Raw genomic sequence first — 15024 nt, forward strand, 5'->3', positions numbered from 1 at the left:
AGACCAGCAATGCAATGTCCTGAGATATCTCACACCGTATGCATAGCCTACAACAGCTTCAGCAGACCAGCAATGTCTTGATATCTCACACCGTACGCATAGCCAACAACAGCTTAAGCAGGCCAGCAATCCAATGTCCTGAGATATCTCACACCGTATGCATAGCCTACAACTGCTTCAGCAGACCAGTAATGCAATGTCCTGAGATATCTCACACCGTATGCATAGCCTACAACTGCTTCAGCAGACCAGCAATGTCCTGAGATATCTCACACGGTATGCATCGCCTACAACAGCTTCAGCAGACCAGCAATGTCCTGAGATATCTCACACGGTATGCATAGCCTACAACAGCTTCAGAAGACCAGCAATGTCCTGAGATATCTCACACCGTATGCATAGCCTGCAACAGCTTCAGCACACCAGCAATGCAATGTCCTGAGATATCACACACGGTATGCATAGCCTCCGACAGCTTCAGCAGACCAGCAATGCAATGTCCTGAGATATCTCACACCGTATGCATAGCCTACAACAGCTTCAGCAGACCAGCAATGTCTTGAGATATCTCACACCTTATGCATAGACTACAACAGCTTCAGCAGACCAGCAATGTCCTGAGATATCTCACACCGTACGCATAGCCAACAACAGCTTAGGCAGGCCAGCAATCCAATGTCCTGAGATATCTCACACTGTATGCATAGCCTACAACTGCTTCAGCAGACCAGCAATGCAATGTCTTGAGATATCTCACACCGTATGCATAGCCTACAACTGCTTCAGCAGACCAGCAATATCCTGAGATCTCACACCGTATGCATAGCCTACAACAGCTTCAGCAGACCAGTAATGCAATGTCCTGAGATATCTCACACCGTATGCATAGCCTACAACAGCTTCAGCAGACCAGTAATGTCCTGAGATATCTCACACGGTATGCATAGCCTACAACAGCTTCAGAAGACCAGCAATGTCCTGAGATATCTCACACCGTATGCATAACCTACAACCGCTTCATCAGACTAGAAATGCAATGTCCTGAGATATCTCACACCGTATGCATAGCCTGCAACAGCTTCAGCACACCAGCAATGCAATGTCCTGAGATATCACACACGGTATGCATAGCCTACAACTGCTTCAGCAGACCAGCAATGCAATGTCCTGAGATATCTCACACCGTATGCATAGCCTACAACAGCTTCAGCAGACCAGCAATGTCCTAAGATATCTCACACCGTACGCATAGCCAACAGCTTCAGCAGGCCAGCAATCCAATGTCCTGAGATATCTCACACCGTATGCATAGCCTACAACTGCTTCAGCAGACCAGCAATGCAATGTCCTGAGATATCTCACACCGTATGCATAGCCTACAACTGCTTCAGCAGACCAGCAATATCCTGAGATCTCACACCGTATGCATAGCCTACAACAGCTTCAGCAGACCAGTAATGCAATGTCCTGAGATATCTCACACCGTATGCATAGCCTACACTAGCTTCAGCAGAAGAGCAATGTCCTGAGATATCACACACTGTATGCATAGCCAACAGCTTCAGCAGACCAGCAATGCAATGTCCTGAGATATCTCACACCGTATGCATAGCCTACAACAGCTTCAGCAGACCAGCAATGTCCTGAGATATCTCACACCGTATGCATAGCCTACAACAGCTTAAGCAGACCAGCAATGTCCTGAGATATCTCACACCGTATGCCTAGCCTACAACAGCTTCAGCAGACCAGCAATGCAATGTCCTGAGATATCTCACACCGTATGCATAGCCTACAACAGCTTCAGCAGACCAGCAATGCAATGTCCTGAGATATCACACACCGTATGCATAGCCTACAACAGCTTCAGCAGACCAGCAATGTCCTGAGATATCTCACACGGTATGCATAGCCTACAACAGCTTCAGCAGACCAGCAATGTCCTGAGATATCTCACACCGTATGCATAGCCTACAACTGCTTCAGCAGACCAGCAATGCAATGTCCTGAGATATCTCACACCGTGTGCATAGCCTACAACAACTTCAGCAGACCAGCAATGTCCTGAGATATCTCACACCGTATGCATAGCCTACAACAGCTTCAGCAGACCAGCAATGTCCTGAGATACCTCACACCGTATGCATAACCAACAACAGCTTCAGCAGACCAGCAATGACCGGAGATATCTCACACCCTATGCATAGCCTACAACAGCTTCAGCAGACCAGCAATGTCCTGAGATATCTCACACCGTATGCATAGCCTACAACAGCTTCAGCAGACCAGCAATGCAATGTCCTGAGATATCTCACACCGTATGTATAGCCTACAACAGCTTCAGCAGACAAAACATTGCGATGTCTAGAGATATCTCACACCATGTGCATGTCCTGCGATAGCTGCAGCAGGCCAACAATGTGCATGTGCTGTGATATCCCATAATTTGTGCATGTCCCGAGACACCTCCCACCTGCGCATGACCTGTGATGTCCCGCACCCTGTGCATGTTTTTAGACCACTAGTCAGTTTTGTTCTTGATGTGTGCATGCTACACCAATTGTCTTTGCATTCACAACACACTACTTTTTGTGCCTAGATGCAGAGTACGTACTACCTCCAGGGGCTGCATCTACGCCTCCCAAACCTCTTGTCCAGCCAGAACACCAGCAGCTCGAGCAGCAAAGATGGAAGCTACAGGGTAAGGACAAGTACAAACATTGCACCTACAGGGTAGGACGTATGCAAAGACGACAACTACCGGGTAAGGACGTATGCAAAGACGACAACTACCGGGTAAGGACGTATGCAAAGACGACAACTACCGGGTAAGGACTAGCGCAAACATGGTAACTACAAAGTAAGGACTTATACAGAGATGGAAACTACAGGGCAAGGACTTGCACAAACATGGTAACTACAGGGTAAGGACTTATGCAAAGATGAAAACTACGGGGTAAGGACTAGTGCAAACATGGTAACTAGAGGGTAATGACCAGTGCAAAGTAGTCCAAAGATGGTAACTACAAGGTAAGCACTTAGGCAAAGATGAAAACTACAGGGTAAGCACTAGTACAAACATGGTCAGTACAAGGAAACGTTGCCCTAAACCCACACAGCTCCACCAGTGTACCTCTATCCTGACCTGCAGCGCGCCGTCCTAAGCCCACACAGCTCTGCCAGTGTACCTCTACCCTGACCTGCAGCGCCCTGTCCTGACTCCACACAGCTCCGCCAGTGCTCCTCTATCCTGACCTGCAGCGCCCTGTCCTAAGCCCACACAGCTCCGCCAATGCACCTCTATCCTGACCTGCAACGCCCTGTCCTAGGCCCACACAGCTCCACCAGTGTACCTCTATCCTGACCTGCAGCGCGCCGTCCTAAGCCCACACAGTTCTGCCAGTGCACCTCTACCCTGACCTGCAGCGCCCTGTCCTGACTCCACACAGCTCCGCCAGTGCTCCTCTATCCTGACTTGCAGCGCCCTGTCCTAACTCCACACAGCTCCGCCAGTGCTCCTCTATCCTGACCTGCAGCGCCCTGTCCTGACTCCACACAGCTCCGCCAGTGCTCCTCTATCCTGAACTGCAGTGCCCTGTCCTAAGCCAACAACACAGCTCCGCCAGTGTACCTGTATCCTGACCTGCAACGCCCTGTCCTAGGCCCACACAGCTCTGCCAGTGCACCTCTATCCTGACCTGCAACGCCCTGTCCTAGGCCCACACAGCTCCACCAGTGTACCTCTATCCTGACCTGCAGCGCGCTGTCCTGACTCCACACAGCTCCGCCAGTGCTCCTCTATCCTGACTTGCAGCGCCCAGTCCTGACTCCACACCGCTCTGCCAGTGTACCTCTATCCTGACCTGCAGCGCCCTGTCCTGACTCCACACAGCTCTGCCAGTGTACCTCTATCCTGACTTGCAGCGCCCTGTCCTGACTCCACACAGCTCCGCCAGTGTCCCTGTATCCTGACCTGCAGCGCCTTGTCCTAACTCCACACAGCTCTGCCAGTGTACCTCTATCCTGACCTGCAGCGCCCTGTCCTGACTCCACACAGCTCTGCCAGTGTACCTCTATCCTGACTTGCAGCGCCCTGTCCTGACTCCACACAGCTCCGCCAGTGCACCTCTATCCTGACTTGCAGCGCCCTGTCCTAACTCCACACAGCTCTGCCAGTGTACCTGTATCCTGACCTGCAGCGCCCTGTCCTAGGCCCACACAGCTCCGCCAGTGTACCTCTATCCTGACCTGCAGCGCCCTGTCCTAACTCCACACAGCTCCGCCAGTGCACCTCTATCCTGACCTGCAGCGCCCTGTCCTGACTCCACACAGCTCTGCCAGTGTACCTCTATCCTGACCTGCAGCGCCCTGTCCTGACTCCACACAGCTCTGCCAGTGCACCTCTATCCAGACCTACAGCGCCCTGTCCTGACTCCACACAGCTCCACCAGTGTACCTGTATCCTGACCAGCAGCGCCCTGTCCTAGGTCCACAAAGCTCCACCAGTGTACCTCTATCCTGACCTGCAGCACGCCGTTCTAAGCCCACACAGCTCTGCCAGTGCACCTCTACCCTGACCTGCAGCGCCCTGTCCTGACTCCACACAGCTCCGCCAGTGTACCTGTATCCTGATCTGCAGCGCACTGTCCTAAGCCCACACAGCTCCACCAGTGTACCTCTATCCTGACCTGCAGCGCCATGTCCTGACTCCACACAGCTCTGCCAGTGCACCTCTATCCTGACCTGCAGCGAGCCCTGTCACTATCAAAGATAAACTCTACCCACAGCTCCTCCAATGTAGCGCCACTCTGATCTGAAGCGCCTCTTGACGTTTTTTACTACCATTAGCACATCAAGAGATTCACACAGCTCTCCCAGTACACCTCGATCCTAACATAATAATGTAATGCAGTTTTATATACCGCGAAAGTTACCCAAAGGTGTCAGAGCGCTTTACAAAAGGACCAGTTACATTACATAAGGACTTCAGAGTACGAGTTACATAAAAGATACAAACAGAAAAACTCTAAATTCACATGAGTGGTAGTAAGTACATACGTCAACTACAGATACTAGGGGTTAGAGTTACATATATACAAGTTACAAGTTCACTCAAGATTACATTTTAAAATGCGATTAGGGTTGGACAATTATATATTACATATTTACAGAGCATGACCTGCTCTCCGTCGTTCAGCCAGGCCTCATGGGCAGTGGTCTTGGGTCTGGAGGTGGAGATGGCTTAAGGGTAGAAGGCCAGGTGGTGGTGGGCAGAAGCAGCAAGCTGGATCCCAAGGCTGATCTTGAGGTCATGCTGGGCTCCATCTTGTGGAAGGAGAAGGACGCTAAGGTCAGGCGGATCTGTGTCTCCCGCCTGGCTCAAGCACCCGCACTGAGGCCCCGGCAGGCCCAGCGTGCCAACACCGCACTCAGGGTCGCTGGTCGGGCCGCCAGGCTTTCCCCACCAAATGAAGGCCCCTAGGCCCACTAAACTTCCCTCGCTCTCAGGCACCAGGGTGATCAGGCCATGCAGCCCCGCCAGGCTCAACGCCTCGCAGGCAGACAATCCGGCGCCCGCATGGAGGTAGGCCCTTGCCTACTCTCTGGGACTTTAGCGTGTGCTGCCACGGGCGGGAAGCACACCACGGCTTCTGCCCGGCTGCTGCCACTCCACGCCGCGGGTAAGAGTGCCACGCCAGCCTGCTTTCTTGCAGTCATATATTACCTATACTAGGCTCATAATGACACCCCACATGCATCCCTGACAACAGGTGTAAAGTTTTTGTTGCACTGCCTCCTTTGAAATCTCAGCCTTCAGGCACTGCCCGCTCCTCTCCTTGCATTTCCTTACCTTTCTGCTTTCCTGTTGTGTTGCACGCTTTGTTTCTACCACGAGATTCCACAGCTGTGCTGAGAAAGGAGTCGGGTTCCTTGGCTTGGATTGGTTAAGGGTAGTAAAGGGTTACCAAGTGCTGCAAAACCGCAGTCTAAGAGTAACTTCGGGTGTATTCACAAGCTGGTTTGCTTCGCTCTTGCACCATGCAACGTGGTGCACGAGGGACACAAACCTTAAGTCAGATTTATGAAACCACGCAGAGCCACTTTGCTGGACCTCGAGTGGCTCCATAAAGCTGGGGTAGGTCGCTGCGTTGCCTTACTCCGCCCTGGGAAGGCAATATCTTATGTGCTGAGGAAAAAGCCTCTCAGGATTGTTTCTGTGCAGGAAGGTGCCCCTACCTGCACAAAAACAATCCGGTTTACAATGCGGGCACCCTTGCACCATGGTGCAGGGTTCCATGCATAGGCTCCAGGCTGCCAAAACTGCACCAGCGATGTGGGAAAAGGACAAGAATGCACCATATTGCATACATACGGCGCATTCCAGACCTTTCTTTGTGATGCAGGGCAGGGCAGCAAAGTGCGGTTTCCCACGCAATATTCAAGGAATTTGACGCTGCACCAGATTTACAACATCACGCTAACCTGGGGCAGCGCCCAATCCTTGCGCCTCCTGAGGTGAGGCGTAACGAGGAGAAATATCTCCATCTCTCCCCGTTTATTTCCTTTTCCGTGGTTGCTGCAGCACACATAGAAAGAGGAAAACGCCTCTTAGGATTGGTTTTTTTGTAGGAAGGTGCCCCTTCCTGCACCAAAACACTCCTGCCTGCAACGGAGGCACACTTGCACCATGGTGCAGGGGTGTCTCTGGCACTAGGATACGGAAATGGTGCAAGCACACGGGGAAAGGACAGAAATGAACCGTGCCGCTTAAATACGGTGCATTCTGCCCTTTCACTTTGGCGTACGGCAGCACCGCTCAATGACCTGCTTCAGTGCCGTATGGCAAATCCCTGTAAAGAAGGGCCCAGGTGTATCTAGTGCAGCCTTGAGGCCACCTGGGGCTGGAAGCCCTCATACACTTGCACACTTCACACACTATCCATCCAACTGAATGCCTCTTGGCACTCGCTGACCTTCACCGCAGAGGTCCCTTATGACAGCCACCTCCTCACCACATGCACCTGTGCTGATTGGTGGAATGTTGCCCCAGTAAGGGCTGCCCACGGCAGCTTTGGTACACTGGGGGTGCAATGGTTCTACGCCCCTCTTGGCACTCGCTGACCCTCATCACAGAGGTCCCTTATGACAGCCACCTCCTCACCACATGCGCCTGTGCGGATTGGTGGAATGTTGCCCCAGTAAGGGCTGCCCACGGCAGCTTTGGTACACGGGGGGTCCACAGGTTCTACACCCCTGTTGGCACTCACTGACCCTCACCGCAGAGGTCCCTTATGACAGCCACCTCTTCACACATGCGCCTGTGCTGATTGGTGGAATGTTGCCCCATTAAGGGCTGCCCACGGCAGCTTTGGTACACTGGGGGTGCACTGGTTCTATGCCCCTCTTAGCACTTGCTGACCCTCACCGCAGAGGTCCTTTATGACAGCCACCTCCTCACCACATGCGCCTGTGCTGATTGGTGGAATGTTGCCCCAGCAAGGGCTGGACACGGCAGCCTTGGTACACTGGGGTGCACTGGTTCTACGCCCCTGTTGGCACTCGCTGACCCTCACCGCAGAGGTCCCTTATGACAGCCACCTCCTCACCACATGCGCCTGTGCTGATTGGTGGAATGTTGCCCCAGTAAGGGCTGCACACGGCAGCTTTGGTACACTGGGGGTGCACTGGTTCTACGCTCCCGTTGCCTAATATACATATAAGCACAACTCTTTGGCACACAGCTGTGCCAGGTTGAAGGGTGGTCCCTTCCACACAGCGTGGACATGTCGCATGCACGTCTCTGAGTCGTTGAGTGCCCCTATCTTGCTGTTGGCTGGCAAGGAGCTTGCTACTTCATTGTCGGCTTCTGCTGGGGGAATCCGGAGGTTGATTCCTTCTGTTCACTTTCCACCATTGCGCGCGGGTCATCGCAGCTTCCTTCAGGCAGTGTGCTGTGACAGCTGTGGACAATTCAGGTACTTTCTAGGAACGATGTGACCTGACAACTACTGTTTTTCTGCTGTATTGCAAGTTGTCCATAGCTTACACAGGGAGTAAGGAGGCAGGAAGGCATTGTGTTGTAATTGCAGTAGTGCTTCTAAATGTGTGATGTGTATTATTCACTTTCCAGAGTGTAACCCAGAGTTGTGCACATTGTTACACTGCCTTTGGCATAGCTTGTTCAAGGTAAGGCATAGTAACAATGGAGTGTGTGGCTAAGAACTTTGAAAATGTACCTAGTGTGGGTTTTCCATACTAGGAACAAAGGTCCAATGATTTCATTTTCTGGGTAAAGATGGCCTGGCTAAGAGGTGTTTAACCACTCGCCAGAATATTGTGTCAGGATGACAAGAGATACACAAACAGCATTTCTGTGGGCCTGTTTCTTAAAATCCCCCTTTGTGAACAATGAATGCCGATTTCAGAGTTCTGTTTTAGTTTCCATATACTGCATCTGACTCTGGCACTGCAGTCTGGTCAAACTCCAAGGTCGGCTGGACTTCCTCCATGTCTAGTGTTTACCATGGAAATGAAAGAAAGACTTTGTATCACGTTCTTTAAGGACCCTCCACAAAGTGTTACTGGCGGTTAGGCTGAGATCCTATTTTTCGGTTAATCTAACTTAAACCAAATATCCTTGAGCACTCACCCAACGTTTCTGGATGCCCACTTTCTAGTGGGCAGAAACATCATTTAATCATGATGTCTCTGCTGCCATCCAAGCCATGTACATTGAGGGAGTCCTCCTCGGATGGCAATCTTGTTGGTTCCGGCAAGAGACCTGATTCACCCTACAAAGCCAGGTGGCACTGCACCACTCACGTGCCAGTCTTTGCAGCAGTCGTACGGCTCCTAACACAGACAGACTTACACATTTAAAAAGGAATCTCTAAGCAAATCCACTTGGTTTCACCCATTCCACTCCTTCATGACTACCACCTTGTCTGATCTATCGGGGTCATGTAAGAAAGGCAACACCTCTACGTAGCACACACCTCTTGCACCCTCTGTTCTCGCTCACTCTCTCCTTCTCTCTCGCTTCAGATCCCAGAAGCCTGGCTGCTGATGGCCAACGTCATCGTCCTCCTGGTTCTCATCCCTCTCAAAGACCGGTTCATCGACCCGTTCCTCATGCGAAGAAACCTCTTTCCGTCGGCGCTGAAGCGAATGGCCCTGGGCATGTTCTTCGGCCTCACGTCTGTCTTCGTGGCAGGTACATTTTGATCCATCTTCGAAGAAACAGCCCATCAACACAGTGGGGGCAGGGGAGAGATGGGTGGTCTGTAAAAGGTGTTTTACCCAAGCCTCCATCACTGAATACAAGATGGGACCCATCCTATGGTCACGGCTCACCTCAGCATTAAATACCCAAAGCGGCCCAACAAGCAGATTGTATTCCGGTCTGAAACTTACAATGCATTCATTCAATCAATCAGCACATTTGTAAAGCGCACTAGTCACCCGTGTGGGTCTCAAGGCGCGGGGGGGGGGGGAGGAGGAGGAGGTGCTGCTACTGCATTCGGAGGACTCTCATGGGTCAGACAGAGGGACCCCTGGTAAAGCACAGGTAAGCATCGAACCCAAACTGTCACTAAACCAGGCTAACGTGGTCCAGAGCGGAGTGGGGGAGGGCTCTGACAACCAGCCTTACTTTCTGTTTGGTGGCATACTGGGCAGAGCTCTTACTTCAGAAGTGGTGAGCGGGCTCAGTTAAGTAGAAAAGATCAAAATATGATGGTGCTTTAATCTAGCCCAGAATATTTCAGAAGTATTCCAGCTGGGAAACTTAGAGTCGTTTATCAGTGGGGAACTTAAGTGACTTCCACAATAAATATTTAGGGGCAACGACCTTGTAGTGTAGCGGTGAAGATCGCCCCAACCTCAAAGAAGACCACAGCAAATTTAGAAGAATAGGGTCTTCGCTTTCTGTACTGGGTACATATTAAACATGCAAAGGATTTAGTTAATCTGGGGCACTTATGATCAGTCTTGTCAGAAGAAAAAAAAACCTACCTATGCTTTCCATCGCATGTAGCGGTGAAGATTCCCAAACACTGTGTTCAACAGACAGCTTTCTCTCAGAGTAAAACATAGATCTAAATATACATCAAAAATGTTGTGGGTATTTTTAACAAATGTAGAGTTTCCCTCTCCGATTTCATACATTCACATTACTTTGTTTCCTTTTCTTTTTGACATATTCCTTTTTTGAAATTCTGTAATAACCACCGTTATTGTTCTTCAGTCAGTTTTCCATATTGAGTCCATGCCGACACGCGTTTCGGTGAAACACCGAATACCATTCACCTTCCTCAGGGCATAGTTGAACTAATATAAATCCAAATGTTGGCAGGGCAACATTACAGGACCTAATGTCCAATTTTCGGGGTTTCTTGATGAGTCATATAGATCCTAGGTATGGGAATCAGAAAGTCTAAAAACTAAATGATGAGCCTCAAAGGGTTCCTCTTCAAGATCCTAAATGGGGCCCAAAAAAATGTGGCAGTTGTACTAGACCTACGTTGTACTAGACCTACCAGAAATGCCCAACAGCACTCTCGCTGCCGCTTTCTGAATGGTCTGTAGCTTTTTCAGCTGATAACCGGGAAGGCCAATATATAACGCATTGGCGTAATCGATAGGCAACAGGATGAGGGCACGAGCCACCATTTCCTTCGCTGATCTGGGCAGTAATGGCAGGAATTTCCTGAGTAATTTCAAGGTGTTGAAGCACACTCCGGCCAGCTTTTTAATCTGTGAAGAAAATCTGAGGTCCTCACTAAACCAGACCCCCAGATTCTTCACTGGACTTCCTGTTGAATCAGGCATGGGGTAACCCGCTGGTCAAAGATCCTCCCTGAAGTGTGGAGGAAAGGACCCATAAAGGAGTACCTCAGACTTGTCCTCATTGCATTTAAGCTGAGCCTCCGCGAGCCATTTAAAGGCAGTTTTTGGCTAAGTCGGGGGACAGATCTTTTTCCTTCCACGTAAAGAGGAGCTGGGTATCATCAGCGTAGGCTATGATCAGGGTTGTTTACAGTGAAGCAGTAATTTCTTAGGTTGCATTTGGGCCCTCAGGAGCCCGGTTCACTGGAACATCTGATGGGTGGTATCAGGGCTCCAGTGCACCAGCTGAGGCCCGTCTTGCTCCTGTAGGCTCCTTTAAAGTTACACAAGTGCAGTTTTTGGGCTACCACACATTTTTACCCATTTGCAATTTTTAGGTCACTGATGATGTCACCAACTCCATTACCGCAGCAGCGTACTCGCATTCCGTCACCGATTAACCCAGCAAAAGGCTGGTGGTAAGCAATGTGCAGAACGGACTTGAAGTAACCTGCTGGCTGCAAGTTATGCCCCATATTTTCTCCCAGGCATATATACCCAGTGGTAATGCAGCATGTTCCTTAATTACAGCTGCTGGTCATTGTAAGTGGATTCAGTGCCTTGTTTCAAGTGCGACCGACAGTGTAAAACTTTGCGTCCTCTGAAATGTGCAGTCTTCCCAATCTGTGTAGAAATCGATGAAGCTTTTCAAGACTCCATTTTACTCATGTTTGAAAGTCTGAGCAGTGAAGCTGGACCCCTACACAGATTCTACTATGAGGATGTGATCTTCAACCTTCTCAGAACCCAGATGTGTCCAGTGGCAACCTGTGGAGAGCAATGGGGTCTCCCAAGAGACTGAAGGCATAGGCAGGGTTCAAACTACATGGCCAGTGTCTCCAGGAGTCAAGGGGTCCTCTACCCCATAGCCGGGACTAATGTGTCCACTGTAGGGGTCTGTGTTCGACTTCATGTTCACAGGTTAAAATCCTGGCGGGTCTACTCAGCCTTTTATCCTTCAGAGTTTGATAAAATGAGCACCATGGAGTTGGGAAACAACAAACATCTGTTATTCAGCGCCAAGATTCCCTTGGATGAACGCCCACTTTGCAAATACACCTTATGTTACCTCTGTTAGGGCAGCCAAGGGTTGAAAGAGAGGTCCATTCTTTGCCCCCAGCGAGGGCTGAGGCTGAACTGAAGATGCTAGTGCTGGTGGCCCACAAATGTTCTTGGTAGTCCTGGAGAACAGGACCGAGAAGGCCACCTTCTTGCCTGTAGATCTGTAATAATAGTTCTACTGCGTAATATTCTCAGTGCCAGACAAGGCTGTGTAGCTTAATATCAGATGCAGTTTGTATAGATTAACAACTCCTGCCCTTAAACCAGTGACTTTTTAGCGATAAGAATGGGAAAAGAGAATCTCTAGATTTCTGAAAGCTCAAGTGAGGGATTTCAGCCTCCCGCCCCCCACATTTCTGCTAAGGAATATGGGCTAGCCCGGTTTAATACAGTCTAATTCACCATAGAGCACACCTTCAAGGATTGAGCTACTGTCATCTTAGAGGTAGGATGGAAAGTGTGTCATAAGGTCACAGGTGTGCCAAGGTAGTAAAAGGGTTTGATGATGAGGAAAAGAGAAAGAGAAGAGGCAAGCCAGCAAGTTTGTGGCCCTGTGCTCATCTGAGCCAATCACATACAAGACAACCTTCAGTGATAGACACTGTAGAAGGACTAAAGCTATAGTTGCAGCTTGTAGGAAGTGGAGACCAAAACATAGGAGGACATATTATCCAGGAAATATATTGCTACCACCAACAAGCCTAGACGCAGCGTGGACGTAGAACAAGCTGTTTGCGCTATAAGCATGTGAGACGAAATATTGCACTCCACTCGATAATATGAATTAGAGTCAGTGCAGGTAATGTGTTACAGATGTTGCGTCAAAATGACATATTACTACATAGCGTCCTATAAGGAGGACGGACAAGAAGCCATACTCCAAGGAAAGAAGGGAGAGAAAAGCAGAGCGGCCTCACCTCAGTCTAATTTCCTACGTGCGCCCCTCTCCGCACGCTCATTCTGCTGTGCGTTATGTCGTCTTGTAGATCACACTCTCCCCTGGAGGGTCTCCTCCTGGCGATGATTTATGACAAATTACACAGTGAGAGTTAAGACCATGAAAGATACTCTGAGATTAGAAAACACGAGCAGAGACTTGAGAGGATCCTGAAATGAAGGTAGTTAGCAGCCCCATGAACATTAGGAGGGGGAGGGGTGGGTTCCAGAGGCGAGGAGCCAGCGTAGAGAAGGCTGGGCCTCCCAGGCAGGAAGAAGCAATCACTACCTGACCTGGCAGAGCAGAGAGATCAGAGTGATGGATTATACGCAAAGCTCTGAATGTCACATGGAGGGGCCGACAATGTAGGTTATGGAGGAGGGAAGAGGCATGACAATGGCGAGAGACGTCACATCCATCCGATCAGCTTGATTTCATGTAGCTTGAAGATCACAGAAGATTAATTATACCATCCCTAAGTGAAGGCTGTTGCAACAAGCTCGCCGTGCCCCTATGATGGCGGATGTGCATAGGCTCCTATGGCTTTGACATTTTATAGGTGTTGTTCGCATACATTTGATGGACATCCTCGTAGGTACTGAGGCTTTGTCCTTCTCATGGCATGAAGACTTTGACGAGGACCCTCGATACAGTCCACCACTCAAGCATCCTTTACAATGCCACTGATACGTTCTTTTTTCAGCATCTCGTAGATTGTATACTCAAGCGTAGTTTGTGGTCTATAAATCCTGGCATCTCTAGGGGTCCTTTTTACAGTGAGCACCCACTTTGTCTGTTAATGTGCAGTAATCATGGACTGTGACAGCCCCTGGTGGACACCAGGATGGCAAAGTTCCCAGAACCCTACAGTCAATGACCCCATAGGTCTATATCCACATTTTACCATTGCTAGAAGGGAGGGGGATGCCATTAAAATTAAGGCGCATTTTCTCCTCTCCAGCTGTTATCAGTGTAATGGAGAGGAAAATAGATGTGCCAACCACGTGCTGTTTGAGCCAACCAAAACCGGATTCCATAGCCTCTCCTGGGCTCATCACAATAAAAAGGAAATCTCCATCTGGAGCTACAGCCACCTAATCACTTTTAGTGTCACCCCTTCCCCTAATAAGAGCAACTGCTAGAGCAATAGTCACCAACAACACCATCTACAGACTGCAGCACAATCCCAACCTCCTGACACTCAACTCGCCTTTCTTGATCAAATAAAAGGGGATAAGATGTACAACATCCATTAACCGATCCACTGACCTAAGAGCCTTGGTTAAATGAAGACCGAGAGAAAAGATTACACCAGTGCACTTCCACCAAGATGGACAACATCTAAGAACCAAAAAGACATAACTTGCCTCAATTCACCCAACAGACACTACAATTCTTTCATAAAGAAGGCAAATAGATTTCTCTATTCCTAACAGATCTACAATGCCGCAGGCCCCAACAAGAAACTTACGCAGATATTCAAGGAGTTCTGTAACCGAGAATGCACCATCTTGTAGACACCAATCTCATGCTTTCTGTAACACCATCGGAAACCAACTTGTTTGTAAAGCAAAGATGCTGGAGCAGCTTCTCGGGAGTAAGGAGTCTGAAGGCAGCACATTCAGACCAGGATTAAGAAGACAAACCCACCAACAGACATCTCAAGCTGGCCTTATTCAATCAACTCTTGGTTAACAGAGTTCTAGAAGTGTTTAGGCACCTAGCCATCTCACCGTCAGACCCTTGTCCTCATAGAATATCCCCCAATGACTGCCATCATCCCAACAAGACCCTCATCAAATCCTCTCGAACATCCGGCACCGATCACACAAGACTGCTCATGAAGAAAAACAGAGACGCAATAGACCCTGCAAACTATCGACGTTCTGCAATGGCTTGCTGCTAGGAAAAGGGATTTAAAGAGCAGCTTTCACTCCGATACACGATTGCTGGGAAAAATAAACAAGGTGGATTTTGGGGATTCCACAGAGCAGTGAGTAGTCGATACCCATACTCGCATTCCTCCTGGTGGTCTTGGGTGGTGCACTGCTCCCTGCTCTAGCAAGTGACTGGCTAGGGTCCTATCTCTGGTTCGTGTTCTACAATGTACAAACTGATCACTCGTGGGATTACTCGAC

At 49.6% G+C, this 15024-nt stretch overlaps 1 protein-coding gene across 1 annotated transcript in view; it reads left to right on the forward strand.

The window, feature by feature from the left end:
* SLC15A3 (solute carrier family 15 member 3) overlaps positions 1-15024 on the forward strand; it is a 134252-nt gene that overhangs the window by 100496 nt on the left and 18732 nt on the right. The window contains exons 4-5 of the mRNA XM_085651463.1: positions 2600-2701; positions 9046-9214. Coding sequence (XP_085507589.1) covers positions 2600-2701; positions 9046-9214 — 271 coding nt within the window. The remainder of the gene's footprint in view (positions 1-2599; positions 2702-9045; positions 9215-15024) is intronic.

This window comes from Triturus cristatus, chromosome 4_1, assembly GCF_964204655.1.
Source record: "Triturus cristatus chromosome 4_1, aTriCri1.1, whole genome shotgun sequence".
In the NCBI taxonomy this organism is placed as follows: domain Eukaryota; kingdom Metazoa; phylum Chordata; class Amphibia; order Caudata; family Salamandridae; genus Triturus; species Triturus cristatus.